The following is a 27,691-nucleotide window of genomic DNA, read 5'->3' as shown; positions in this document are numbered from 1 at the left end:
CACCATATTCCGTTACTCCTTTCAAGCTGGACAGGCCTCTAAGTGGCCCTGCAGCTGTGAAAGTCTGCTTGCTGTCCTTAATTTCATGGCCAGCTTGCCTTCTGGCCCTTAATTAGATGATCCTGGGAGAATTGCTTTGAGTAACTGTTTTCTGCAGAGTGTGGGGTTCAGACCAAAGTCATGTTTGGAAGCTAATCCGTGAAATACTACCCCTGACTCTATCAACCAGGATGAAGACTTTTAGGAGATTGTGGAGATTGACCTGTTTCCTACTAACCCGATGTGCTGTGAGATGTTGCCGTACCATTGCACTCTCCTTACTGCACTTTTAACATGTTAACATTTTACAATGCTGATGGTTCTACAAAAATGCATATTGTTGATGTTACCATCGAGAATATTGTCAGCACCATGTGTTTGTTCGATGAGCATTTGGCAAAGGCAGGAACTGGTCTGTCTTAAGTCAGTTGATTTACAGTACTCCATATAGCATACATGCAGATCCTGTCTCATAGATCAGCTTATCGCAGGTGGAGACTGGTTCTAACATACTGTATGGAGTAAACCGAATAAACTAATTAATTAGGTTTGGGAAGAATCAAGTCTTAAATGAAAATCAGTCCTTAAGAGAAAAGGATCTTTGTGTGGAGAGGAACAGGCAAGTCAGATGACCACCTCATGTATCTGCGCCTTGGACTGGCCAAGATGGTGATGCACAAGTACAGACAATGGGGAGGGCGCTCCTTACACTGGGTGTTCAATGGTGTTCCACCACCAGTGGACACAGCAGGGGCTTGTCTTATATGTACCCCAACCTTCGTCCAATTATTTCCAGCTTCTTTTACTCATAACAAGAGCGTGCCAATGTACACACTCGATATGTACAAGCTGCATATGTGATACGAGTATTGTATAGTCATTCAGGGGTTTTCCAGGACATAAAGCAGGTAGTCAGTATTTAGGCTATGTAAAGGCAAGGAAGTTTCATTGCAATTGCTGCTTCAACTGCCCATTAAGATTTTAAAATGTGACATGTCTCTGTTAACTGAGTTCAATTCTGTGATATTGTAACCTGCAATGGTAAAATCAAATAATGCTTTATTTTCCTGAATTGAAGAGGTAATGAAAAATGAACAGAAATGTCGCTCCTCACCATCTTCAAAGAGAATGATTTGGAGCAAAACACATTTAAAAAGTCTAATTTATAATCTGACCTGGAAGCACCGGGGTAGTATCGTGGAGAGTGCATGAGTCAGGGAAACTGCAAATATTTTCTTGGTCTGGTTGCAAAGGATTTGGGACTGAATTATAAGTGTCTTGTTTTAATAGCAGATTTGTACATTTCTAAAAAGAACAGGCTACAGCAGCAAGAGAAGGAGTGTTTGATATGCCGATGAACCAGACATTGAAAAGGTCACCGATGACTGTGACTGTGAAGTGGTTCATTATTGTGTCTTGGAGGGCCAACAAATATTCATGTTCCCTCTAATGAGGATAGATCTCTTCATGTGAACACAGCGTGAGAGACCGGCTAGCATTAATTTTAACTCAGGACAACAATCAGGCAGGTATGGACCTAGGTAGCAAGCCTGCCTTAACCTCAACAACCCTGTTCACAACCGAGATAGTAAGAGTGAACTAGAAACCAAGCCCCACTATTCCACAAATGTTCATAAGTGTACAATATGACCAATTAAATGTCTAGGATGGTTAATGCCTGACTGTGACCACTATCCAAGACAAAAGAAATTCACATCAGTTTTCATCCGTGAACAAGAAAGCAAAATTTATTTATTAAAGCAAACGTCCTCTAAATTGTGGCAAAACACATAATTAATTTCAAGTATGCAAACTTAAACCATACCCTTTTTAAATCCAGTTGCGCGCACACACACATGCACACACTATCATTCATTCACAAAATTGACAGACAAGACAAACAGATTTGCCGTAATACTGCAGGCAAAAAAAAAGATAAAGATGAACAGATTCCACAGGCATAAACCATAAATGTAGAATGAAGTGACTTTCTCACTGTCTTTTTGGTTTTTGGCAATAATGTCACGTCGCTGTTGACCACGCACTCAGTTGGACCCAAGTCTTGGCTTGAATTAGAAGTTCATCTTTTCAGAATCTTTTAGTGTTGATTTTGTTTCACTCCCAGCCGGAGAGAGAGAGAGAGAGAGAGAGAGAGAGAGAGAGAAATTTGGCTTAGCTTTCAGGTTTTTGGAGATCTGAGTACCAGTGCACCCTTCACAGTTCTGTGATAAAACTATAACCTCAAACCAATCCAAAAGCTGTTGCTGGACAGTTTCTTTATCACCCCAAAGACTTTTGTTGCCAGCTAGTCTCACATAAGTAACAAATCCTCCAAAACTTACATGGTCTCGTGTAACTAATGAGTTCCATTTTGATTCAAGTTGTAAAAAAGACCCAGTTTATTCTCTCTCACATGGCTGTCCAAACTTCATTTTGCAAGTTATATTTCAAAAAGAGTATACATAGTCCTTACAATGTGATGTCTGGGAGAGACATAAAGGACAAGGCCTGGTCCATGTGCCACCTTCTCCCTTGGCTTTCCCACCCAAGATCAACAATTGACAAGTGGATGGTAGTGTTATGTTGGGCATCAGGAGACAATGGCCAAGAGCTCTAGAAATGCCCCCATCATTCAGTTTTATCAATCACAGGAAGGGGGACTTGGGGTATGTGAGTTAATAGCCTTTTCTTGTAAGACAATGAGAACCATTCTGTTTCTCCTGGCTTCACAGGGAAAGTAACAAAGTAGTAGAAAGACCTGCCTCTCTATCTTGCCTCTAGCTCTGAATGCTCTTGTTGACTTGGTGGGAAAGCAACAACAACTTGCATTTATATTGCACTTCAGACATGGAGGAAGTGGTCCAAGGTGCTTCAGATAATGCCTCCTCTCAACTGATCAGAGAAGGTATTTTAATTTTTAAAAAATTCATTCACAAGACGAAGCCATTGCTGGCTAATACCAGATTTATTGCCCACCTGGAATTGCTCAGAGGACAGTTAAGAGTCAACCACGTTGCTGTGGGTCTGGAGTCACATGTAAGCCTAGACCAGGTAAGGGTGGCAGTTTTCCATCCTAAAGGGCATTAGTGAACCAGATGGGTTTTTACAACAATCAACAATGGATTCATGGTCATCACTATACTCATAATTCCAGATTTTTGCTGAATTCAAAATCCATCATCTGCCACGGCAGATTTGAACCCAGGTCCACAGAGCATTACCTGGATCTCTGTGTTAACAGTCTCGTGATACCACCAGTAGGTGACCACCTCTGCTAATTTCGAATCATAGAGTCACAGAGATGTACAGCACGGAAACAGACCCTTCGGTCCAACTCATCCATGCCAACCAGATATCCTCACCTCGTCTAGTCCCATTTGTCAGCATTTTGCTCATATCCCTCTAAACCTTTCCTATTCATATACTCATGCAGATGCCTTTTAAATGTTGTAACCATAACAGCCTCCACCACTTCCTCTGGCAGCTCATTCCATAAACGCACCATTCTCTGCATGGAAAAGTTGCCTTTTAGGTCCCCTTTATATCTCTCCCCTCACACCCTAAACCTATGCCCTCTAGTTCTGGACTCCCACACCCCAGGGAAAAGACCTTGTCTATTTATCCTATCCATGCCCCTCATGATTTTATAGACCTCTATAAGACCTATCTGTTCAGAGATGTTGGAACAGTTGGAACTTGAACCCAGATCACTTGGACCAAGAGTAGGGATATTTTGTAGAAGAGCATTGTTAAAGAGCAGGATTGATGTAGTTCATCTGTGGGCAAGCCTGTCTGCCCAATATCTGTCAGGTGACTGAGTTTAAAATAATCCTTTTCACTCTGAGGAAAGCAGCTAATCAGTTTGACTTATTGCCTTCTGTTGTATCTCTGCCATTTCTCGCAGGCAGGGTTAGGAAACAGATGCAATTAAAAACTGTTAGGGGCAGGCAGAAGCAGGGATTGCAAGATCCAGAGTTGGAAGCCAGTGTTCAGGAGCTCAGTTTCTTGTTGATAAATGCAGTGTTGAATTTCCGAGCACGAGTAAGTCAACAGGCAAAAGGGATGGGCCAGGTCGATTCATACATTATTTGAGGAGAGCATTTGCGTGAGGTGAACAAGGTATGATTGTAAAAGCATTACTCGCATTCCTTCAGTGGATTTATGACTCATCTGACTAAGTGAATTGCAGCCCATCCTTGGAAAGAGTGAAAAAAAACATACCGAAGGGTTAAAGATGTGATTATCCAGTTTAGATCACAAGTTGGACCTGATTGTCTCACATTCTGTTATTCTTTTGTGTAACTTGAATACAGATAATGCAGGCACATCACTTGAGAATGTGCCATGTTCCCACAACTCACGGGAGCGACTGAAAGAAAGATGCATTTATATACCATCTTTCATGACCCCAGTATATCCCAAAGTGTTTCACAGCTAATTAGATACTTTTGAAATGCAATCATGGTTGTAATATCGGAAATGTTGTAATGAGCAGCACTAATGTATCTATAAAAGTCTCTAATACAGACCGAAAACATGTAACAAAATGCATCATCAATATTCAGAGATCTTCCAAAGTGGAATTGGCAGCAGGGAGCTGATTAAATAAAATGAGCATAGCAGAGCATTTTACTGAACTTCTTAGCCCACTCCTTTACCATTAAAAATACAGAAGTATTCATTAAAATTTGTTGGTGAATACCACAGAAAGCAAACTTAGCCAATGATGACAAATGAACAACTCTATATTGAGTTGCATCAGGGCAATGGGCTTGATTTAGCCAACTCCCCCACAACAAGTTAGCTGAGATTGGTGGACTGAAGGGGAATTATTCAATGTAAGGAAAAATAAGACCACTTGTTAATATTTATAATTTTATAATCATATCGTTGTTATATTTATATTAGTTATTATAATTTATGACATCTCTGTCGATACAGCAGTGGGGTTAGTAGTGTTTGCAGTCATTTAAATAAAGACGATACTGCCATTTCTGGTGTGGGGACAATTGAGTCATAGAATCATATAGCACAGAAACAGACCCTTTGGTTTGATTCACCCATGCTGACCAAGCATCCCAAACTAAACTAGTTCCACCTGCCTGCACTTGGCTCATATCCCTCTAAACCTTTGCTATTCATGTTCCCCTGTCTAAATGTCTTTTAAATGTTGTAACTGTACCTGCATCTACCACTTCCTCTGGCAGCTCATTCCATATGTAAACCACCCTCTGTGGAAAAAATAGCCCCTCAGAACCTCCTCTCACCTTAAAAATATGCCCCCTAGATTTGAACTCCTCTACCCCAGAGAAAAGACCTTTGTTATTCATGTTATCTATGCCCCTCATGATTTTATAAATCACTATAAGGCAACCCCTCAACCTCCTGTGCTCCAGTGAAAAAGGTCCAGCCTCTCCTTATAACTCAAACCTTCCAGTCCCAGTAGTGTCCTTGTGAATCTTTCCTAAGCCCTCTCCAATTTAATAATATCTTTCCAAAGCAGGGCGACCAGAACTGGACACTACTCCAGACTAGACCTCACTAACATCCTGTACAACCTCAACATGATGCCCCAACTTCTGCACTCAATGATCTGAGAAGTGAAGGCAAGCATGCTGACCTCCTCCTTAACCACCCTGCCTACCTGTGATGCAACTTTCAAAGATCAATATACCGAAACCCCAGGTCTCTCTGTTCAACAGTACTATCGATAAGCTGTATTAAAAGCCAGTATCCATACTTGGGTGGGGAGATACCATGAGCATGAAGGTGGTTCTCCCAGAATGAGGCTAGCCCATTGCACTTTGGGTCTGCAGGGACCTGTGATGCCTGGAAATGCTGGATACTTGACTCCAAAGTGGCTGTCTGGGCCGCATCACTCCATCACTAACAATTAGGAGGTACAGTTGGTAAGTTTGCAGATGACCCCAAAATTGGAGGTGTAGTGGACAGATTACAGTGAGATCTTGATCAGATGGGCCAATGGACTGAGGAGTGGCAGATGGAGTTTAATTTAGATAAATGTGAGGTGCTGCATTTTGGGACAGTAAATCTTAGCAGGACTTATACTGTTAATGGTAAGGTCCTAGAGAGTGTTGCTGAACAAAGAGACCTTGGAGTGCAGGTTCATAGCTCCTTGAAAGTGGAGTCAGGTAGGTAGGATAGTGAAGAAGACATTTGGTATGCTTTCCTTTATTGGTCAGAGCCTCGAGTATAGGCGTTGGGAGGTAATGTTGTGGCTGTATAAGATATTGGTTAGGCCACTTTTGGAATATTGCGTGCAATTCTGGTTTCCTTCCTATCGGAAGGATGTTGTGAAATTTGAAATGGTTCAGAAAAGATTTCCAAGGATGTTGCCAGGGTTGGAGGATTTGAGCTACAGAGAGAGGCTGAACAGGCTGGGGCTGTTTTCCCTGGAGCGTCGGAGGCTGAGGGGTGACCTTATAGAGGTTTATAAATTCATGAGGGGCATGGGTAGGGTAAATAAACAAGGTCTGTTGCCTGGGATGGGAGAGTCCAGAACTCGGTTTAGGGTGAGCGGGGAAAAATATAAAAGAGACCCAAATGGCAACTTTTTCACGCAAAGGGTAGTGCGTGTATAATGAGCTGCCAGAGGAAGTGGTGGAGGCTGGTACATTACAACATTTAAAAAGCATCTGGATGGGTATATGAATAAGAAGAGTTTGGAGGGATATGGGCCGGGTGCTGGCAGGTGGGACTAGATTGGTTTAGGATATCTGGTCGACATTGACGAGTTGGACCAAAGGGTCTGTTTCCGCGCTGTACATCTCTATGTTCTAAGACTCTAATTTGAATTTGGCATCTTGCTGTCTACCTCACTATGACCTCTATTGAATGAGATGATGTTGCAATGCAGGGTGATCCCCATATCCACGGAATTGTTTTCCACGGTTTCAGTTACCCGCAGTTTACCGTGGCTGGAACACATTATAAGGAACATTCCAGAACCAGGGACAAGGAAACTGCCGAGAAGATAAATTTCCCATTGAAATTAATGGGTTCACACCTACCCAAGGGCTTCTGCGGTAGGTCCTGGAACGTATCGCCCTTGGGTACAGAGGGACTACTGTACTTGCATGGTGGAAATGCACTAAACCAGCTGCAGAAAATTCATTACAAACAGAGGCACCATTGATAATTTTTAATGACTGCCAATCAACCTTTCTGGTTCTGAAAGTGAGCAGTTCAGAAAGTGGAGTCTCTTTCCTTCAGGTATTAGTTATTTGATTGAGATTTCTAAAAGTGTTGCATCAAACAAAGGCATTTGGGTTTTCCTTTCTCGCTCTCTTTAATCTAATGTATATTTCCCACTCCATATTTCAGTTTGCACCTGATTTAACATGAATTCATCCATGATAATTTAGATTTCCTTCTCAAGCCTTCCTTTATTAGTTTCTTAACTTAGAAATTTGAATAGACAAGGTGATACTGGGGTCCCTGATTTACAAATGTCTGACTTACGAACGCTCGTGCTGACGAACATAATCCCATACAGTAGGTGTAATTAGAAAGAGCATTTCCTATATTTACAAATAGCTTTTCATTGTCTTTCATAGTGTACCAACTTGCGTACAAATTGATTTGTGAAAGGACTCCAGAACTGAACTCCTTCACAACCTGGGAAAGGACTCCTTGTATATAGTTAGGCGAAAGTGAGGACTGCAGATGCTGGAGATTAGAGTCAAGAGTTTGGTATTGGAAAATCACAGCCGGTCAGGCAGCATCCGAGAAGCAGGAAAGTCGACGTTTCGGGCAAAAGCCCTTCATCTGGAATCATATAGTTATATATATATTGAATATAATTGCTTGTCCAGTATCTCTTGCTGTAATGTTATTAGTTCACACTTTTAATAGATTATTTAAAACCTAAAAGTCCAATAAATTTTAAATTCTCAGTGTTATAATAAAATTTGTACCTTGCATTGCTGAATTCTGCTGTGGAGAACAAAAACATTTTTAAAAATGTGAAATAAGATCAGGAGGAGATATGTATGGATTATTTTACCTGGCTCATGAAGTCCATGGCTCATCATTGGCTTCAATGCTGCTTTCCAGACCATGCCCCTTGATTGTCTGAAAAACCAAAAATATCTCTATTTTCAACCATATTTCAGCCGCTTGACAATGGCAATACACAAATTTGAGAGGTAAAGAATTCCAAAGTTTCTCAATGCTGTGGTTCTGTTCGCCGAGCTGGAAGTTTTTGTTGCAAACGTTTCATCCCCTGTCTAGGTGACATCCTCAGTGCTTGGGAGCCTCCTGTGAAGCGCTTCAGTGGTGTTTCCTCCGGCATTTATAGTGGCCTGTCCTTGCCGTTTCCGGTTGTCAGTTTCAGCTGTCCGCTATAGTGGCCGGTATATTGGGTCCAGGTCTATGTGTTTGTTGATGGAGTTTGTGGATGAGTGCCAAGCTTCTAGGAATTCCCTGGCTGTTCTTTGTTTCGCTTGCCCTATAATGGTAGTGTTGTCCCAGTCAAATTCATGTTGCTTGTCGTCTGCGTGTGTGGCTACTAGGGATGTATGGTAGTGTGGCTAGTCCTTTGGGTTGCGGCATGTCCTCGTTCTGTTGTCTCTCCCTTAGGCATTTGTTGATGAAATTGCGATGATATCCGTTTTTTGCGAATACCTTGTATAGTTGTTCCTCTTCCTCTTTTTGCAGTTCTGGTGTGCTGCAGTGTGTTGTGGCCCTTTTGAACAGTGTCTTGATGCAACTTCAACAAACACATAGGACCTGGACCCAATATACCGGCCACTATAGCGGACAGCTGAAACTGACAACCGGAAGCGGCAAGGACAGGCCACTATAAATGCCGGAGGAAACACCACAGAAGCGCTTCACAGGAGGCTCCCAAGCACTGAGGATGTCACCTAGACAGGGGACGAAACGTTTGCAACAAAACTTCCAGCTCGGCGAACAGAACCATAGCAACGAGCACCCGAGCTACAAATCTTCTCACAAACTTTGAAAGTTTCTCAATGTTTGAAATGAAGATATTTCTCCTCATCTCAATCCCAAACCTTATCCAGAAACAGTGCCGTTGCGTTCCAGATTCCACTGTCAGGAGAATAAACTTCTTTGCTTCCGCTCTTTCAAGTTCCTTCAGATGTTGCTTGCTTCAGGAAGATCATCTTTCAACTCCAGAGAATATAGACTCAATTTACTCAACTTCTCATCATAGAATACCCTTTCATCTTAAGTAACACTCTATTGAACGTTCACTGAAAAAGCGCTAATGCAATTTCACGTTAAGTTCTGTGTAAATCTTAGATTCCTAAATTATTCAAGCTATTCAATTTACTTTATCTATAGAACAAAAAGCAGCTGAGTTTTAGAAAGGTCCATGAAAGGAATGACCAAGGGCCAAAGTCTGGACATGATGACATTTGATTTCCCAAATCATTATCTGCAAGTCCTATTTCAGATTGACCCGTGGTAGACTTGTGTCTGATGGAGCAGGCACAAGTGGTTTCTCCCTGAAAGTGTGGTTGGAGCTAAATGAGATTGTCTTTTTTTTTCTGATCAGCGAGTGTTGATGACCTGTTTATGGGATTATGATACAGTCGGAGGTCCTCTGGCTGCACATTGGTGATATTAGCTGCAATGATCCTCAGTGTAAGCATTTTTTTTAGATACCATATGTAAGGAAATCTTGAAATATTAATAATATTGTACTATTAAAGGTGCTAAATAAATGCAGTTTATTATTGATTTTTGCTTCTTGCTGTTTGGTCAGTTATATCAATTAAACAACTCACTAAAGTAGGTGGCTCCACAACTATCCCCATCCTCAACGATGGAAGAGCCAAGCAGATCAGTGCAAAAGATAAGGCTGAAGCATCTTCAACCAGAAGTGCTGAGTGAATGATCCACCTCTGCCTCCTGCAGTGGTCCCCAGATACTAGTCTTCAGCCAATTCAATTCACTCCATGTGATGTCAACAGTTAGAGACACTAAATTGTGCAAACGCTATAGGTCCTGACAACACTCCGGCAATAGCAATTAAGACTTGTGCTCCGGAACTTGCTGCTCCCTGGACAAACTGTTCCAGTACAGTTACAACACTGGCATCTACCCAGCAATGTGGGAAATTGCCCAGGTATAGCCTGTACATAAAAAGCAGGACAAATTCAACCCAGGCAGCTACCACTCTGTAAGTCCACTTTCGATCATCAGTAAACTGATGGAAGTGTTAAAAGCAGCTGGTGCAAAGCAATAATCTGCTCAGTGATGCCCAGTTTGGGTTCCACCAGGGCTACTCAGCTCCTGCCCTCATTACAGCTTTGATTCAAACTTGGACAAAAGAGCTGAATTCCCGAGGGAGGTGAACGTGACAGCCCTTGACATCAGGGCTGCATTCGGCCACTTGTGGCATCAAGGATACCTAGCAAAGCCAGAATCAGTGGGTATCAGGGGACAAACACTCTGCTGGTTGGAGTCATACCTGGCACAAAGGAGATAAAAAACAAAGAACAAAGAAAATTTACAGCCCAGGAACAGGCCCTTCATCCCTTCAAACCTGAGCCGATCCAAATGTACTGTCTAAACCTGTCGGTCAATTCCTAAGCATTTGTATCCCTCTGCTCCCCACCTACTCATGCATCTATCCAGACCCATCTTAAATGAATCTACCTGTGTTGGCAATGCATTCCAATTGTCCACCACCCTCTGTGTGAAGTACTTGCCATGTGTATCTCCCTTAAACTTTCCACCTCTCACCTTGAAAGCATGACCTCTCTTTATTGAATCCTTCACCCTGGGAAAAATGATGATTATGGTTGTTGGAGGTTGGTCATCTCAGTTCCAGGACATCTCTACAGGAGTTCCTCGGGGTAGTGTCCTAGGCCCAACTATCTTCAGCTGTTTCATCAATGACCTTTCCTACATTCATAAGGTCAGAAGTGGGGATGTTCACCAATGATTTTACAATGTTTAGCATTATTCACGACTCCTCAGATACTGAAGCAGTCCATGTTCAAATGCAACAAGATGTTGTCAATATCCAGGCATGGGCTGGCAATTGGCAAGTAATATTTGCACCATACAAATGACAGACAATGACCATTTCCAGTAAGAGTCAAACTAATCACCGCTCTTTGACATTCAATGGTGTCTCATTCACTGAATCTTCCACAAACAACATCCTTGGAGTTACCATTGACCAGAAACTCAATTGGACTGAACAAATAAACACAAAGGCACAAGAGCAGGTCAGAGACAAGGAATACTGTAGTGAGCAACTCACCTCCTAACTCCCCAAGGTCTGTCCAGCATCAGCAAGGCACAAGTCAGGGGTAGGAGAAAGTGAGGACTGCAGATGCTGGAGATCAGAGCTGAAAAATGTATTGCTGGAAAAGCGCAGCAGGTCAGGAAAGGGCTTATGCCCGAAACGCTGATTCTCCTGCTCCTTGGATGCTGCCTGACCTGCTGCGCTTTTCCAGCAACACATTTTTCAGCACAAGTCAGGGGTATGATGGAATACTCCCCACTTGCCTGGATGGGTGCAGCTCTAAGAAACTTGACACCATCCAGGATGAAACTGCCTTCTTGATTGGCATCAAATCCATCCCTTCCTCCATTGATGGTCAATAAATGCACTGCACTGCACAAAAGACCTCTAGGCAGCACCTTCCAAAGCCATGACCACTTCCATCTAAAAGGACAAGAGCAGCAGCTACATGGGAACACCACCAGTGCAAGTTCCCTTGCAAACCACTCACCATCCTGACTCGGAGGTATCTCACTATTCCTTCACTGTTGCTGAGTTAAAATCTTGGCATTCCCTCCCCAAAGGGCATTGTAGATCAACCTACAGCACATAGACTTCAGTGGTTTGGAGCTCACCACCACATTCTCAAGGGCAACTATGCATGGGCAATAAATGCTGGCCAGCCAGAAACACCCACATCCCAAGAATGAAATTTAAAAATCTTCACCATTAAGTTATAGACTCATAGGACAGAAATAGACCCTTTAGTCTAATCAGTCCATGCCAACCATAATTCCAAAGTAAATCAGTCCCACCTGCCTGCACCTGATCCATATCACTCTAAACATTTCATATTCATCTACTTATCTAAATGTCTTTTAAACATTCCATCTACCACTTCTTCTGGAAGTTCATTCCACACATGAACCACTCACTGTGTGAAAAAATTGTCCCTTATGTCTTTTTTAAATCTTCCTCTCTCACCTTAAAATATATGCCACCTGATCTTGAAATCACCCACCCGAGGGAAAAGACACCTGCCATTCTCCTTATCTATGCCCTTCATTATTTCACAAACGTCTATAATGTCATCCCTCAGCCTCCCAAGCTCCAGTAGAAAGGTCCCAGCCTTTTCACCTCTTTATAACACCAACCCTCCATTCCCAGTAACATCCTGGTAAATCTTTTCTGAACCCTCTCCAACTTAATAATATCCTTCCTATAATATGGCAACGAGAACTGGACACAGTACTCCAGAAGAGGCTTTACCAACATTCTGTACAACCGCAATGTAATGTCCCAACTCCTGTACACAAAAGTCTGAGCAATGTAGGCAAGCATGCTAAATGCTTTCTTTACCATCCTAAATGTGATGCAAACTCCAAAGAACTATGGACCTGATCCCCGAGGTCTCTCTGTTCTACAACACTGCTCAGGGCCCTACTCTTAATTGTATAAGTCCTGCCATTGTTTGTTTTACTACAATACAATACCTCGCATTTGTCTAAATTAAACCAATCTGCCACGCTTTAGCCCATTGACCCAGTTGATCAAGATCTCTGTAACCTTAGATAACCTGCTTCACTGTCCACCATACCACCAATCTTGGTATCATGTACAAACTTACTAATCTTATCTCTTAGATTCTCATCTACATCTAAACCATTTTGCAGATTATGGCCCTTTCTTCCTCTTTATTTCTGGGACTATAGTAGTGCTGACCATGCTATATTTATTGCCAATCCCTACTTAACCTGAGAAGATGTTGAGGGCAGCTGCTGTCTTCTTGCACTCAGCTATTGTCTGGAACAAATTTGTGATAATGTCTGGAGCAGAAGATTTTGATGGAACACACACTGAACAGATTGTTGGTAAATAATTGGACTTAAATGGCATAATTGATAACTTTTCTCATCACATAATGTAGAACAGTAATTAGCTGAGTCAGAGTGAATCTGTTCTTAAGGATTCTTGAGCAACTGTTTACATTGATGGGTGGAAAGGAAAAGAGGTAATCCAAATGAGGGTGTAAAAGGAACAATGTAAGAGTATGAGAATAGGTCTTCAGAGAAACGGGGTTAATGGTTGAGTCTTATATGACTCTTCCTATTCAGAACTCTGGGGTTGCATTGGACTTAAAAGGTTAACTCTGTTTTCTCATCACAGACATTGCCAGATCTGCTGGGTTTCCCCAGCACTTGCTGTTTTTATTCCCGATCTCCATATCTGCAGCACTTTGCTTTCTGTAAGAATAGATCAGTGGTTAACAGGGAAAGGAAGCCAAACGTTTGTTAGAAGCATGTAAATAATAGGTTAGTCAAAGAAATGGTGGATTCTGCAGGGACCAAAATGGAGATCTAATAGAATTGCTGCAGTTTGGAAGCAGGCCATTTAGCCTGGCCCAGCACTCCCACCCAATCCCTATAATCCTGCACTTCCCATGGTTAACCCACTTAGCCTGCACATCCCTGGACACTTTAGTATGGTCAACCCACCCATCTTTGGACTGTGGGAGGAAACCAGAGCACCCAAAGAAAACCCAAATAGATACAGGGAGAATGTGCAAACTCCACGCAGACAGTCACGCAAGGGTGGAATTGAGCCCATATCCCTGGCACTGTGAGGCAGTCGTGCTAACCACTGAGCCACCGTGCCATACCTGATTATGTCAAGGCATGACTTTGGTGCTAAATGCATACTTTGCACCTATCCTCACTATAAGAGAGGAGGATGCGCAGTGAAGAATGAGGGAGTAGTAATAATGGATCAACCAGAGGTTGATCAAGGGAACCCCATAAAAGGTTATAAAAACAAAACACTACCAATGGTGGAAATCTGAATCAAACGCAGAAAATTTTGGAAGAACTCAGCAGGTATTGCAGCATCTGTGGAGAAAGAGGCAGTGTTAATGTTACAAGTCCAATATGACTCTTAGAAATACAGCACAGCACAGCAGTACAGTACAGCACAGAAATAGACCCTTCAGTCTGACTCATCCATGCCAACCAGGTATCCCAACCCAATCTAAACCCACCTGCCAGCATCTGGCCCATATCCCTCCAAACCCTTCCTATTCAAATACCCATTCAGATGCCATTTAAAAGTTGTAATTGTACCAGCCTCCACCACTTCCTCTGGCAGCTGATTCCACATATACTCCACCCTCTGTGTGAAATAGTTGCCCCTTAAGTCTCTTTTATATTTTTTCCCTCTCACCCTAAACCTATGCCCTTTAGTTCCAGTCTCCTCGACACCAGGGAAAAGACTTTGTCTATTTATCCTATCCATGCCCCTCATGATTTTATAAACCTCTATAAGGTCACCCCTCAGCCTCCGACGCTCCAGGGAACACAGCCCCAGCCTTATAGAGTCATAGAGTCACAGAGATGTAAGCACGGAAACAGACCCTTCGGTCCAACCAGTCCATGCTGACCAGATATCCCGACCCAATCTAGTCCCATCTGCGAGCACCCAGCCCATATCCCTCCAAACCCTTCCTATTCATATACCCATTCAAATGCCTCTTAAATGTTGCAATTGTACCAGCCTCCACCACTTCCTCTGGCAGCTCATTCCAAACACGTACCACCCTCTGTGTGAAAAAGGTGCCCCTTAGATCTCTTTTATATCTTTCTCCTCTCACCCTAAACCTATACCCTCTAGTTTTGGACTCCTCGACCCCAGGGAAAAGACTTTGTCTATTTATCATATCCATGCCCCTCATGATTTTGTACACCTCTATAAGGTCACCCCTCAACCTCTGACTCTCCAGGGAAAACAGCCCCAGCCTGTTCAGCCTCTCCCTATAGCTCAAATCCTCCAATCCTGGCAGCATCCTTGTAAATCTTTTCTGAACATCTTTCCAATAGGAATGAGACCAGAATTGCACGCTATATTCCAGCAGTGGCCTAACCAATGTCCTGTACAGCCACAACATGACCTCCCAACTCCTGTATTCAATACTCTGAGCAATAAAGGAAAGCATACCAAACACATTCTTCTCTATCCTATCTACCTGCAACTCCACTTTCAAAGAGCTATAAACCTGCACTCCAAGGTCTCTTTGTTCAGCAACACTCCCTAGGACCTTACCATTAAGTCCTGCTAAGATTTGCTTTCCCAAAATGCAGCACCTCGCATTTTTCTGAATTAACTCCATCTGCCACTTCTCAGCCCATTGGCCCATCTGGTCTGGCTAGTTCTCCCTGTATTCCATGGATCTAACCTTGCTAATCAGTCTCCCATAGGGAACCTTGTCAAATGCCTTACTGAAGTCCATATAGATCACATCTACTGCTCTGCCCTCATCAATCCTCTTTGTTACTTCTTCAAAAAACTCAAATCAAGTTTGTGAGATGTAATTTCCCATGGACAAAGCCATGTTGACTATCCCTAATCAGTCCTTGCCTTTCCAAATACATGCACATCCTGTCCCTCTGGATTCCCTCCAACAACTTGCCCACTTATTTAACCTCTCCCTTTAGCTCAAATTCTCCAACCCTGGCAACATCCTTGTAAACCTTTTCTGAACCCTTTCAAGTTTCACTTCCAATAGGAAGGAGACAAGAATTGCACACAATATTCCAAAAGTGGCCTAACCAATGTCCTGTACAGCTGCAAATGACCTCCCAACTCTTGTACTCAATACTCTGACCAATAAAGGAAAGCACACCATACGCCTTCTTCACTATCCTATCTACCTGCGACTCCACTTTCAAGGAGCTATGAACCTGCACTTCAAGGTCTATTTATTCAGCAACACTCCAGAGGACCTTACCATTAAGTGTATAAATCCTGCTAAGATTTGCTTTCCCAAAATGCAGCACCTCGCATTTATCTAAAATAAACCCCACCTGCTACTCCTCAGCCCATTGGCCCATCTGGTCAAGGTCCCGTTGTAATCCGAGGTAACCTTCTTCGCTTTCCACTACACCTCCAATTTTGGTGTCATCAGCAAACTTACTAACTATATCTCTTAAGCTCACATCCAAATAATTTCCAATTCTCTCTTTACAAATGCTGCCAGATCTATTGAGTTTCTCCAGCATTTTCCATTTTTGTTCCCCATGAAAGGTTGGCGGGGCGGCATGGTGGCTCAGTAGTTAGCACTACTGCCTCACAGCGCCAGGGTCCCGGGTTCGATTCCTGCCTCAGGCGACTCTCTGTGTGGAGTTTGCACATTCTCCCCGTGTCTGCGTGGGTTTCCTCTGCGTGCTCCGGTTTCCTCCCACAATCACAAAGGTCAGGTGAATTGGCCAGGCTAAATTACCCATAGTGTTAGGTGCATTAGTCAAGGGTAAATATAGGGTAAGGGAATGGATCTGGGTGGGTTATTCTTTGGAGGGTCGGTGTGGACTTGTTGGGCCAAAGGGCCTGTTTCCATACTGTAGGAAATCTAATCTAATCAGAACTCCAAACCAGAAAGGTCACATGGTCCAAATGGATGCAGACTAGATGACTACAGGAAGTAAAGATGGGAATTTTGTTAACTCTGGCCTCAGTCTTGCAGTTAGCCTTGGATAGGCGATAGCACTCAAGAACTGGAGGGTTTCAAATGTTACACCCAGTCACTATGGGCTTATCATCCTAATGTCAATGGCAGAGAAACGTTAGAGACAATAATCCAAGACAAAATTAATTGATGTTTGGGAAAGTAGGGGTTAATAAAAGGAAGCCAGCACAGATTTGTTTAAGGCAAATCATGTATGACTGACTTGATTGAGCTCTTTGATGAAGTAATGGAATAGTTTGATAAGAATAGTGTAACTGATGTTGTCTATACACAGTTTCTGGAGGCATTTGATAAAGAATCATGTCATGGATTTGTTAGCAAAATTAAGACATAATTGAAGGGGCATGGCAACATAGATACAAAACAGGGTCAGGGACAAAACACAGGTGGTAAAAGCTGATTTTCAGTCTGGTAGGATGATCTACTGGTGTGTCTGGGGGTATGTATGAGGACACTGGTCATTTTGATACATATTGATGATCTGGAATCAGGTACACAGAACATCATTTGAAAGTCTGCAGATGATATAGAACTCTGACATGCCGTAAACAATGAAAATGATGAAGATACTTAGGAGAACAAAGATAGATTAGTAAAATGACACACAAATCATTAATGAAATTTGACACCAAGAAGTGTGAATTTTTACATTTTGCTGGAAAGAATGTAGAGAGCCAATGTGAGGTATATGGTTTAATTTTCAAGTGGGTGCTGGAACAGCAAGGCATGGACTGTATGTAGATAAATTATTAAAGGTGGTAGGAGAAATGAAGGACAATTTCCAGTGGCACAAGTTCTGGTAACCAGAGGACACAGATTCAAGGTGTTTGGCAATAGAAGCAGAGGTGAGATGGGAAACCCTTTTTACACAGCAAGTTATTGTGATCTGGAATGCACCTCCCCAGATGGTGATACAACCAGAATCAACAATATCTTTCAATAGAGACATGGAAGTAGAGCCATTTATGATACTTTGCTGAGAGAACAGGAGAGTCGGATTAATTGGATACGCCTTTGAAGAGTTGGCATAGACACAAGGTCCTGTGCTGTATCTCTCTATGGACTCTAAGATAATTTTATAGCAGGACAAGAGCACCTTGACTCGGGAGGCAAGTACTTCTGGTAAAGAGGTCTTCATCTCTGTATTTGACATCATTTATTGTAGAAGAAAGAAAAATGATCCAAAGAAATTGGAATTAATATAGCACCAGTCATCACCTCAGGACACTTCAACATATTTCACAGCCAATGAAATGCTTTTGAAGTAGAATCATGACACTTAATTTGTACAAGCCACATCTCAGAAACAGCAGTGAGTGTATTGGTGATGTTGGTTGAGGGATGAATGTTGGAAAGGATTTGATTAGAATCTCCCTGTTCCTTAGGTAGGTCTGTAGGATCAGTGTCTTCTTCTGGCGAGGCAAACATTCCTTGGTTTCATGTATCATTGTCAATCTGACACCCTCAGCAGTGCAATGCTGTATCAGTAAGTACAGCTGTGATGCCTAAAGCACTCCTGTTCAATTTTGCAAACTGTTTTGTGAATATTGAAAAGTGCAGTTTGCCGTGAATTTGTTCTGTTCTCAAGTCACCTTACTCTTGCAGATGGGCAGCCCTTAGCTATTCGTTAACTTGGTAGGTTGGTTTTCCAGACTGCCTGGGTAATATGAATCATGGATCTGAAAGCAGGCGTTGGATAGTGTGGTTCTTGGACTAAGCTAGCCCTGCCCCAAATCCCTTAATGGGTTTTCTTACCACTCTGACTGCAACACAAAATACAACAGGCTGGTGTAGTGTCTAATGCTGCATTCTTGGTTCCCCCAAACATTTTTTTTGACAGTTGGGAAACATGGATTAAATGATGTAGATCTGGAGGGGACCATTGAACATAGAAAGAAATGAACGAATGCGAATGCTTGGGACTTATTTTGACCGAAACACAATGAAAACCCAGGAACATTTTGCAGCATCCTGACTGACAAATGTGCAGGTATCTCTCCAACAGCTGTCAGTCAAAATATATCCAGCGCAAAGATCTGGAATGGATACAGTGGGAGTTCCGCCAATCGGTGGAGGCGGTGGGCGGGACACTGGGGCGCGGAGCACGCCGGTAGTTGTAGTCCTTCTACACGTGCCCACTTACGTTTCCCAAGGCAGTGCCAAAGGGCCAGAAACTCCAAAAGGGCCGGCTCTGGGAGGCGCTTCAGGCTGCAGTGTGGCTGAAGGGGTGGGGCAGAGTGTTGACACTTTGTGAAGGGGTGTGTGCCTGTTATGTATTGAGAATGAAGTGCTGAAGCACAGAGTCCACATTCACTACTTAAGATGTGAGCCACGTTTTGTCAGCTCTCATTACTCTGCTATTATTTGAACTGGGGCGGCTCACGTTTGCTAATGCGTCGCCTCTTTTTATGTTGTTTCATTCTTCTGGGCATTTCATTGCTTCTGCCGTGCGGTGCTGGAAACATATTCACTTCCAACACCCGCAGTGGGGGGATTTCTCACCGAAAAATAACTCTGCAGAATTGAACGTGAAGTTACATTTTTTTTCCATTTAAAACTGCAGCAGATGAAATGTCCAGTTCCATTGACTAGAACTGGTTGTTTTGATCGAGAAACGCGTGCATGGATATGAGCAGTGCGGATACAGCTTCCACTAAACTGCTGAGTCTCACACAACGGTAAAACAGATTTCAATATTATTTTTAATCTCTGCTTTCATTCTGCCTGTTTGGGAATAAGCGGGCGCCTCGCCACAGATCGCCTTAACATGTTGAATCAGGTTTGCGGTTCCCGAATGTTGCTCGAGGTGCCAAGGCAGACGACCCGAAGGTATTGTCAAAATACTGTCTGCTACTTTGTTATCGATACAGACAGAGAAATAGCAGCCCTCTGCGCTGAGGAGCAAGCGAGAATTCTGCACTTTTTCCACCATTTCTTCTTGTTCCCTTTCAGACGCGAAACTTTGCTGTTACAGGGTTAAGGGAAATACCGTATTATTTCAAGCAATCAAGGACAAATATTTATTTTCGGATGGCAGACAGGTGTTTTATTATTAAAAAGCAGGCCCACAATCAAAGTGGGCGTAGTGTACTGAAGGCTGAATGCTACTACACTCCATCAATGAACTAACTTGCTTGGTGGGTGAATTGCACGGTTTTATTTCTCTCCAGTGCGGATGTACGGTAATGTACAGTAGACACCAATAGCAAACACGAACAGTTTGTTTTGAGGTCTCTTTTTAATAGTACGGTATAATCATAACTTTCACTTCGCATTATTCAGAATTTACCCATCCTGGGAATGTTTTATGTCATTCCTACCACCTGTAATTTTCTTAACGATCAATAATAATAATCTCTAAGTAATTTGATTAGGGCTATTATTCAGCATTATGTCTTTGTACACCTAATTGTACCACATTTGCATACTAAACGGTGGCTTGTAATATCTAACGCGCGTTGCAATAAAAAGGAGGGGAGGGTATTCCCCCCTTTGAACGTGAACTTGACAGAGTCCTGTGGACATTTATGTTACAAATCTCTTTATTAGATAACCTTGCTTTTTGAATGGACTGGATCCATTTGATGATTAGACAGATTTTATGAAATATTTTACAAGATGCAGTGTTATTAACATGTTGTTTAACAGTAAGGGGTTACTAATGTAATGCTTCAAAAAGGTTTAGCAATTGTTATTTACCATATTTCCATTTCCAGGCTCATTAATGTGCGATACAAATATAAGTTGCTGCTAAAGGCATAACTGTTAGTGGAAACTATTTAAATTACTCGTTGTTCGATATTTTTAAAAATCACATGGGAATATTGTCTAATGCCTAGCTGCATAAGATTCAAACATGTTTTCCCTGACAGGCAAGCTTCATTGAAAAACAGACTCCTTGTTTTTGAAACCTAGCAGGAATTGAGCTCCCCTGATGGGTCAGAGCATAATTACAGTGAGATACAACTAAGCTGTACAGGTCAGGAGGGTCTGGGGTCTTATGTCTGCCCATGCTGTGTAAGCTGCTGCATCTCTGGGTTGGAAATGGGAAATGCTGGCCAACCAGGTTCCCTACTGCTTCCCAGTCAGTGACCTCTGCTGGAAGGCTCTGCACTGATATTTGCTGAAGGTAGATATGTATATGGCTGTTTATTGAAGAAAGGTTTGACTTTGATTCCCTCCAAGCAAACTGAAGGACTGTTGGAACCTATTGAACAATGCTCTGCATAAATCAGTGCTTTCAGGAGAGGAGAGACAAGGGAAGAATGCAAGAGTCAAAAAACTCCATTTGATCACAATGCTTATAGCTTAAATAGTTTTGCAGATGTGAAGCTGATGCCACTTTGAATGTAGTTCAAATGTAATTGCCAAATAACAAGTGCTTTTCCAGCTTTTTCAAATGTTTTATGTTTGCTTAATTCCTGAAGAAGGGCTCATGCCCGAAACGTCGATTCTCCTGCTCCTTGGATGCTGCCTGACCTGCTGCGCTTTATCAGCAACACATTTTCAGCTGTTTGTTTAATTAGTATTGTTCAGACAAGAGTGACAGTTATAGTTATGAGCAGTTATTTCAGCCCCTTCTCTTGTCCCTCCCTCAAAATGTTCAAAACCATATACTTGCTTTAGATATCATTCATTGCTCATGCTTACATAGTTGGACCACATTCTCCTTGTTCCAGCACTGTCATTCTCCCTGCCAAGATATTGGTGGAACAAATGAGCATTTCTGCATTGATCCCTCTCTCAGTGAAGCATTGGTCAAGTCAGCGCAGCCTGCAGAAAAGGGCATCATTCCAGCAGCCACATAAGGTTTTAGGAACACAGCAGAAGGGGGTTTTTCCTTGGCAGACAAAGAGGGACACCTTATTGTACCAGCAACCTTTTTGTAGCATCTATCCATATCTGCCGATAAAACCAGGGATTTCCTTTTTAAACCGGGCCTGAGATTTACTCAGAATTGCACTCAATGATAAAAAAAACTGCAGCGCATGAATCTTCTGATTTCTCATCCAACTCAAGAAGCACAAAATCTTCATATAAAATTCCTTTCGTTTATCAGCAGTCATTGTGCAGATATCATTAACCTTCACAGTTCACCTCAGTGTTGCAGGAGACTGCAATTGCAAACACTCGGGAGGTTGCTTCTGCTGAAAGCGTTCAGGTTTGTTGACATTTTTATTGCCAAGTTGGCCACTCTTAATATGCCTGTGAGTGGGACTGCCTGACAAACTGTCAGTCCAGTTGCCCAGTGTGTCTTAATCAGCAACACAGTGGTTAACATTTGCAAATGTTATCAAGCTCGGAGTGATACTTGAAGCGCCAGTGCAAAATGTAGCCAGCATTTTGGATTCAATCAGTTCAAACTTTTAAAAGCAACAAATTTAAAAAGGTGGGAGGTGGGGGAATGAATAATTTAATTCTAATACAAACACAAGGGGAGCAAATGAGTTACTATTAATGACCAAGTATTCAATCTTTTTAAGTCTCTCTGACTTATGTTGTTAGGCGATTGCATAGGACACAATGTCTTTTAAACTGAAGGAATGGACCACAATTAGCTGCTCCTTCCAGAAGCTTCGAGAAGCAGAGTAGTATCACCTTTCTGGAAGTTAATTGAAGCAAAACAGGGCAGCAAACAAGTTGGCTAAAGTAGGTTATGTACACATCAGCCAAACCAGCTCACTGCGGGGTCCCATTTCCCAAGATAAGATTCTCAAATGAAATTACTATTGAGCAGAATCCTCGAAACCTTTATCGATACATTAACGACATTATATTTAATTGAATCACTGGTTTCCATCTAAAGCCTCACACGATCCAGATTGGTCCTTTCTTTGGAGGGTGGGGGGTGAGGGGGGTTAATTATGCAGCAAAACGCAGCAACTGATGCTGTTTTCAGGAAAAGCCTCATTGCTTTCGCTTCGGAGACCATGCCATGAGTGAACTGCTTGAGCTGTACCAGCTGGCAATGAGCAATTTTGCATGAGAGGTCTGGTGGCATTGGATTTGTTTCACTGATGAAGTGTTTCTCTTCCAGCTCTGCCTCTGAAGATCTGGGCTGCCGGCGTGGGGAATTCAGCAGGAAGCACTATGGTTCTGTGGAACTGGTAAGGCGAGAGGTTTCACCGTGACCGAGAATGACAATTGATTAAAAAGGATGGAAAAGTTTATTTGCCGAAATGCTGCTCTTTATTGCATATAGTGTCCGGTTAATTTCAATGCAAAATGGAATTATTGCATGAACAATATTTCCATTGACTTTATGGCTGTGAAATCATAAAACAAACGATGTGAATTTGCAAGCCTAGATGGAGAGATCATGTTTAGTTATGTTTTATAAATCAAAATATTAAACATTTGGTCTTTGCTAGTGTCACTTGCAAATTCAGAGCTAGATTTGAACAGTTAATGAGATGTCATGAAAAACACGCAATAAGCTGCAGGGCAGTCAAAGTACAATATATTTTGCATCCTAGTCAACCTTATGCAAACTCATGGATTTTCATATAAACTGTTGATATAATATTAACCCTTTGCATTGATGAAGTTGAGCTGTTTTCAGAGGTTGTTTGGAAGATATTGCTAAATAACAGCAGTTCATAATTGGTGGGATATAGCAAAGGAAGTCACAATTTGAGGAGCAGAATTTGTACGATGCCTTTATTCTCAGAATTAAGTCTTGTTCTCTTCCTGTGTTGTGGATTGGTTCCTCTCTTCTTCCTGCTCTTGTTTGACAAAACAGAGGTTTTGAACTTAAAAAACTAAGATACATTGCCAATTTTGGTGTATACTTGATAGTTTGCAGATATGCATAAAAGAATTAACTAGTGTTGGAGGCTGGGACAATTGCAACATTTAAGAGGCATCTGGATGGGTATATGAATAGGAAGGGTTTGGAGGGATATGGGCAGGGTGCTGGCAGGTGGGACTAGATTGGGTTGGGATAACTGGTCAACATGGACAGGTTGGACCGAATGGTCTGTTTCCATGCTGTACATCTCTATGACTCTATGACTAGACAGGTTTTCTTGAATTCAGCAAGTATTGGATTAGTGATAGAAAACATCCAGTTCAAACATGTAACTCTCTGTGGTGGGGTCTTCCCAGATGTTGCATCTCCATTCCAATGGACAAGATATGTGGACTCAGACTGAAAATTGTCATTTTTTTAATAGTTTCAGTTTTCTTGCTTCAGTTAATACTGTCATCTTTCAAAATTCCAATATCTGTCTTCAACCAATAAATTTAAAATAATATTTGACACAAGAATCTTCATAGTATTTGTTGCAAGCAATTGTGTGGTTATTTATAAAGCACTAAACACAAATAACTAAAGTTGCAGGGATGAAAACAGAATAGACTGCAAGCAAAAGTATTAGTTTAAATAGCAAACCTCTCAAAGATTCGTGATTTATGATGATTATCAACATTGAGCTTAACCTTTCTTATAAAATATGACAGCCATATTTTCCCCTTTGCTGGCTTTTGTGGACGTGCATAAACAACAGTCCATTAGCTGGGGAAGGTGCCAATATTCTGAGGATGGCTCCTGTTCAAAAGTGATTTTGGGAAAATTAACAAAAATGGTAAGAGCTTGTTTCTTGCCGGAGCCTTGGTTGAAAAGTCAATCACAAACAATTAATACTAAATTACATAGTGCTCGAGGTGTAAGGAGCAAGGCACAAAACCAGATTTTCCAGTTGGTGGCGGGAATCAAAGGGAGGGTCAATTCCAGCTGACCTTCCTATCTCTGTTGCTTATCTTCTGGAATGTGGATTTTTAATGGGGCTCTGATCTCAATGCTTTGCCACCTAATTAGTGGCTGGTGCGGGGAGGGAGAACACACAGGGAAGATACCCTCGGTTCAGATTGCCAAACTTTGCTGTCTGTTCTTAAAAAAAAGTGAGCGGATCTTCATCTCTCTGGGCAGATCGAGAGCTAAAACCTGGAATGCGGTTGCAAGAGATGTGTTCTCAACATTTAATTGCTGCTCAGTAGAATGCTTTTGTCCAAACTTGCATTTTTTCCTATCAAATAAAACTATTTCAGCTCTTGGTATCGACCAGCACGGGGCTGGTCAGACCCCTGACAGCTGCCCACCTGAATGAAAAGCTCAGAAAGTGCCCTTTTTGTAGCTTCTGAATGACCTCAACACGACAACTTAGCCAGGTGGGCAATTTCACTTTCCTAGCCGACTCCACCTCTCAAATTCTTCACGAATGCAAGTAGAGCCAGGAACGGAGACAGCTATCCAGCACACAAGGGATTTGTGCCTTTCATTTAGCCCGTTTGCCTCCCACAAATGATGAGAAAATCTGACCCATGGCATTATTTATCTGAATTAATGGGAGGATTCAAAGGCAGCACCACAGTGGCAACAGAAGTGAATGTTCCTCAAAGTATGAATCCATACATGCCAGCCCTCACTATCCACCTGATTCCTGCAGCTTCCTGCTCTGAACGCTATCTATATTATATGGCAACAGCAGCCACTTATTGCCAAAGCTCCTTTGGATCGCAGTGTGGAAATAGGTAGACTATAAAGTTGGGTGGCAGCACTGAAACAAAAATAAATTTCATTTATAAACCACCTTTAAACTTCCAACACTGACCTGGAATAGAAACGACGCTGCTATTTGAAGTTTTACGCTAGGATGGAAAGAAGTGATCAAAAACTAACCCATGGGATGCACATTCAGCTGGCTTTACAAGGTAGGAAACACAGAGGTCCTGAGGTGAAGCTGTAAGGAATCAGATCTGACGGTGGGAAAAGCCTGCAATCTAAGATGAAATAAAGGAAGGGCCGAGGTGATGCGTCCCAGTTAGAGGATACTCAGAACCACAGAAGTATTATGCCACAGAAGAGGCCATTCAGCCCATAATGTCTGCACCAGCTCCTCAAACGAGCATCATTGCCAATGTCCTGCTTTGTCCCCATAATCTTTCACGCAGTTTCTCTGCAAATAATCATCCAGTGCCCTATTTGAATTCCTCAATTGAATCTGCCTCCACCTTTGATCCAGGAAGTGAAAACATTTTATCACACCTCACCCTTATTTATTTCTTTTGGAAATCACTTTAAGTCAATGCCCTCTCATGTTTTGAAATCTGCAGGAGGGTCACTGGACTCAAAAACTTGCCTCTCCTTCCTCTGCACAGATGCTGCCAAACCTGCTGAATTTCTCTAACAATTTCTGTTTATGGCTTAGATTTCCTCTCACAAGCAGGAATACCTTCCCCATATCTAGTCCATTGATAGATTTTGAAAACATCTAACAAATCTCGTGTCAGCCTTCTGCTCTCCAAGGAGAACATTCCCAACTTTTTCAATCAATTCTCAACTCCAGCTTTCTTGGAACTATACCTATAAATCAATCCTGTACTCTCTCCAATGTCTTAACTTCCTTCTTTGCCCACACTGAATCTGCAGGAATACAACACCTGAGAATCTACAGGAATACTGCACGGGAGAATCATCAGCAGTACTGCACAGGCGAATATCCAGCAATACCGCATGGGGGAATGTCCAGCAATACAGCACGGGGGAATGTCCAGTAATACAGCACGGGGGAATGTCCAGCAATACCGCACGGGGGAATGTCCAGTAATACAGCACGGGGGAATGTCCAGCAATACCGCACGGGGGAATGTCCAGCAATACCGCACGCGGGAATGTCCAGCAATACCGCACGGGGGAATGTCCAGCAATACCGCACGGGGGAATGTCCAGCAATACCGCATGGAGGAATGTCCAGCAATACCGCACGGGAATCTCCATCAATACAGCACGGGGGAATCTCCAGCAATACCGCATGGAGGAATGTCCAGCAATACAGCACGGGAATCTCCATCAATACAGCACGGGGGAATCTCCAGCAATACCGCACGGAGGAATGTCCAGCAATACCGCACGGGGGAATGTCCAGCAATACAGCACGGGGGAATGTCCAGCAATACCACACGGGGGAATGTCCAGCAATACCGCACGGGGGAATGTCCAGCAATACCGCACGGGGGAATCTCCAGCAATACAGCACGGGGGAATCTCCAGCAATACAGCACGGGGGAATGTCCAGCAATACCGCACGGGGACATGTCCAGCAATACCGCACGGGAAACTCCAGCAATACCGCACGGGGGAATGTCCAGCAATACCGCACGGGGGAATGTCCAGCAATACCGCGCAATACCGCACGGGGGAATGTCCAGCAATACCGCACGGGGGAATCTCCAGCAATAGAGCACGGGGGAATGTCCAGCAATACCGCACGGAGGAATGTCCAGCAATACCGCACGGGGGAATGTCCAGCAATACCGCACGGGGGACTGTCCAGCAATACAGCACGGGGGAATGTCCAGCAATACCGCACGGGGGAATCTCCAGCAATACAGCACGGGTGAATGTCCAGCAATACCGCACGGGGGAATGTCCAGCAATACAGCACGGGGGACTGTCCTGCAATGCCGTACGGGGGAATGTCCAGCAATACCGCACGGGGGAATGTCCAGCAATACCGCACGGGTGAATGTCCAGCAATACCGCACGGGGGAATGTCCAGCAATACAGAACGGGGGACTGTCCTGCAATACAGCACGAGGGAATCTCATGCAAAACAGCACGGGGAATGTCCAGCAATACAGCACGGGGGACTGTCCTGCAATACCGCACGGGGGAATCTCCAGCAATACAGCACGGGGACATGTCCAGCAATACCGCACGGGGACATGTCCAGCAATACCCCACGGGGACATGTCCAGCAATACCGCACGGAGGAAACTCCAGCAATACACACGGGAATCTCCAGCAATACAGCACGGGGACATGTCCAGCAATACAGCACGGGGACATGTCCAGCAATACAGCACGGGGACATGTCCAGCAATACCCCACGGGGACATGTCCAGCAATACAG

The 27,691-nt window shown here is 43.0% G+C and overlaps 1 protein-coding gene and 1 pseudogene across 5 annotated transcripts in view; both read left to right on the top strand.

Annotated features, from left to right (window-relative positions):
* garnl3 (GTPase activating Rap/RanGAP domain like 3) overlaps positions 1–27,691 on the top strand; it is a 443,932-nt gene that overhangs the window by 42,816 nt on the left and 373,425 nt on the right. For 2 of the 5 annotated variants that reach the window (XM_043720252.1, XM_043720249.1), the window contains exons 1-2: positions 19,531–19,607; positions 22,816–22,885. In XM_043720252.1, the coding sequence (XP_043576187.1) occupies positions 19,546–19,607; positions 22,816–22,885 (132 nt within the window). In that variant the 5' untranslated portion in view covers positions 19,531–19,545. Of the gene's footprint in view, positions 1–19,071; positions 19,457–19,530; positions 19,608–22,815; positions 22,886–27,691 lie in introns of those variants that run through there. The other 3 variants (XM_043720250.1, XM_043720254.1, XM_043720251.1) reach the window with 3 other exon arrangements.
* LOC122565026 lies at positions 5,772–5,924 on the top strand (annotated as a pseudogene).

Source organism: Chiloscyllium plagiosum, chromosome 30, assembly GCF_004010195.1.
Source record: "Chiloscyllium plagiosum isolate BGI_BamShark_2017 chromosome 30, ASM401019v2, whole genome shotgun sequence".
Taxonomy (NCBI): Eukaryota; Metazoa; Chordata; class Chondrichthyes; order Orectolobiformes; family Hemiscylliidae; genus Chiloscyllium; species Chiloscyllium plagiosum.
The sequence above is the reverse complement of the archived record's forward strand: the minus strand, read 5'-3'. Positions and strand labels throughout refer to the sequence as shown.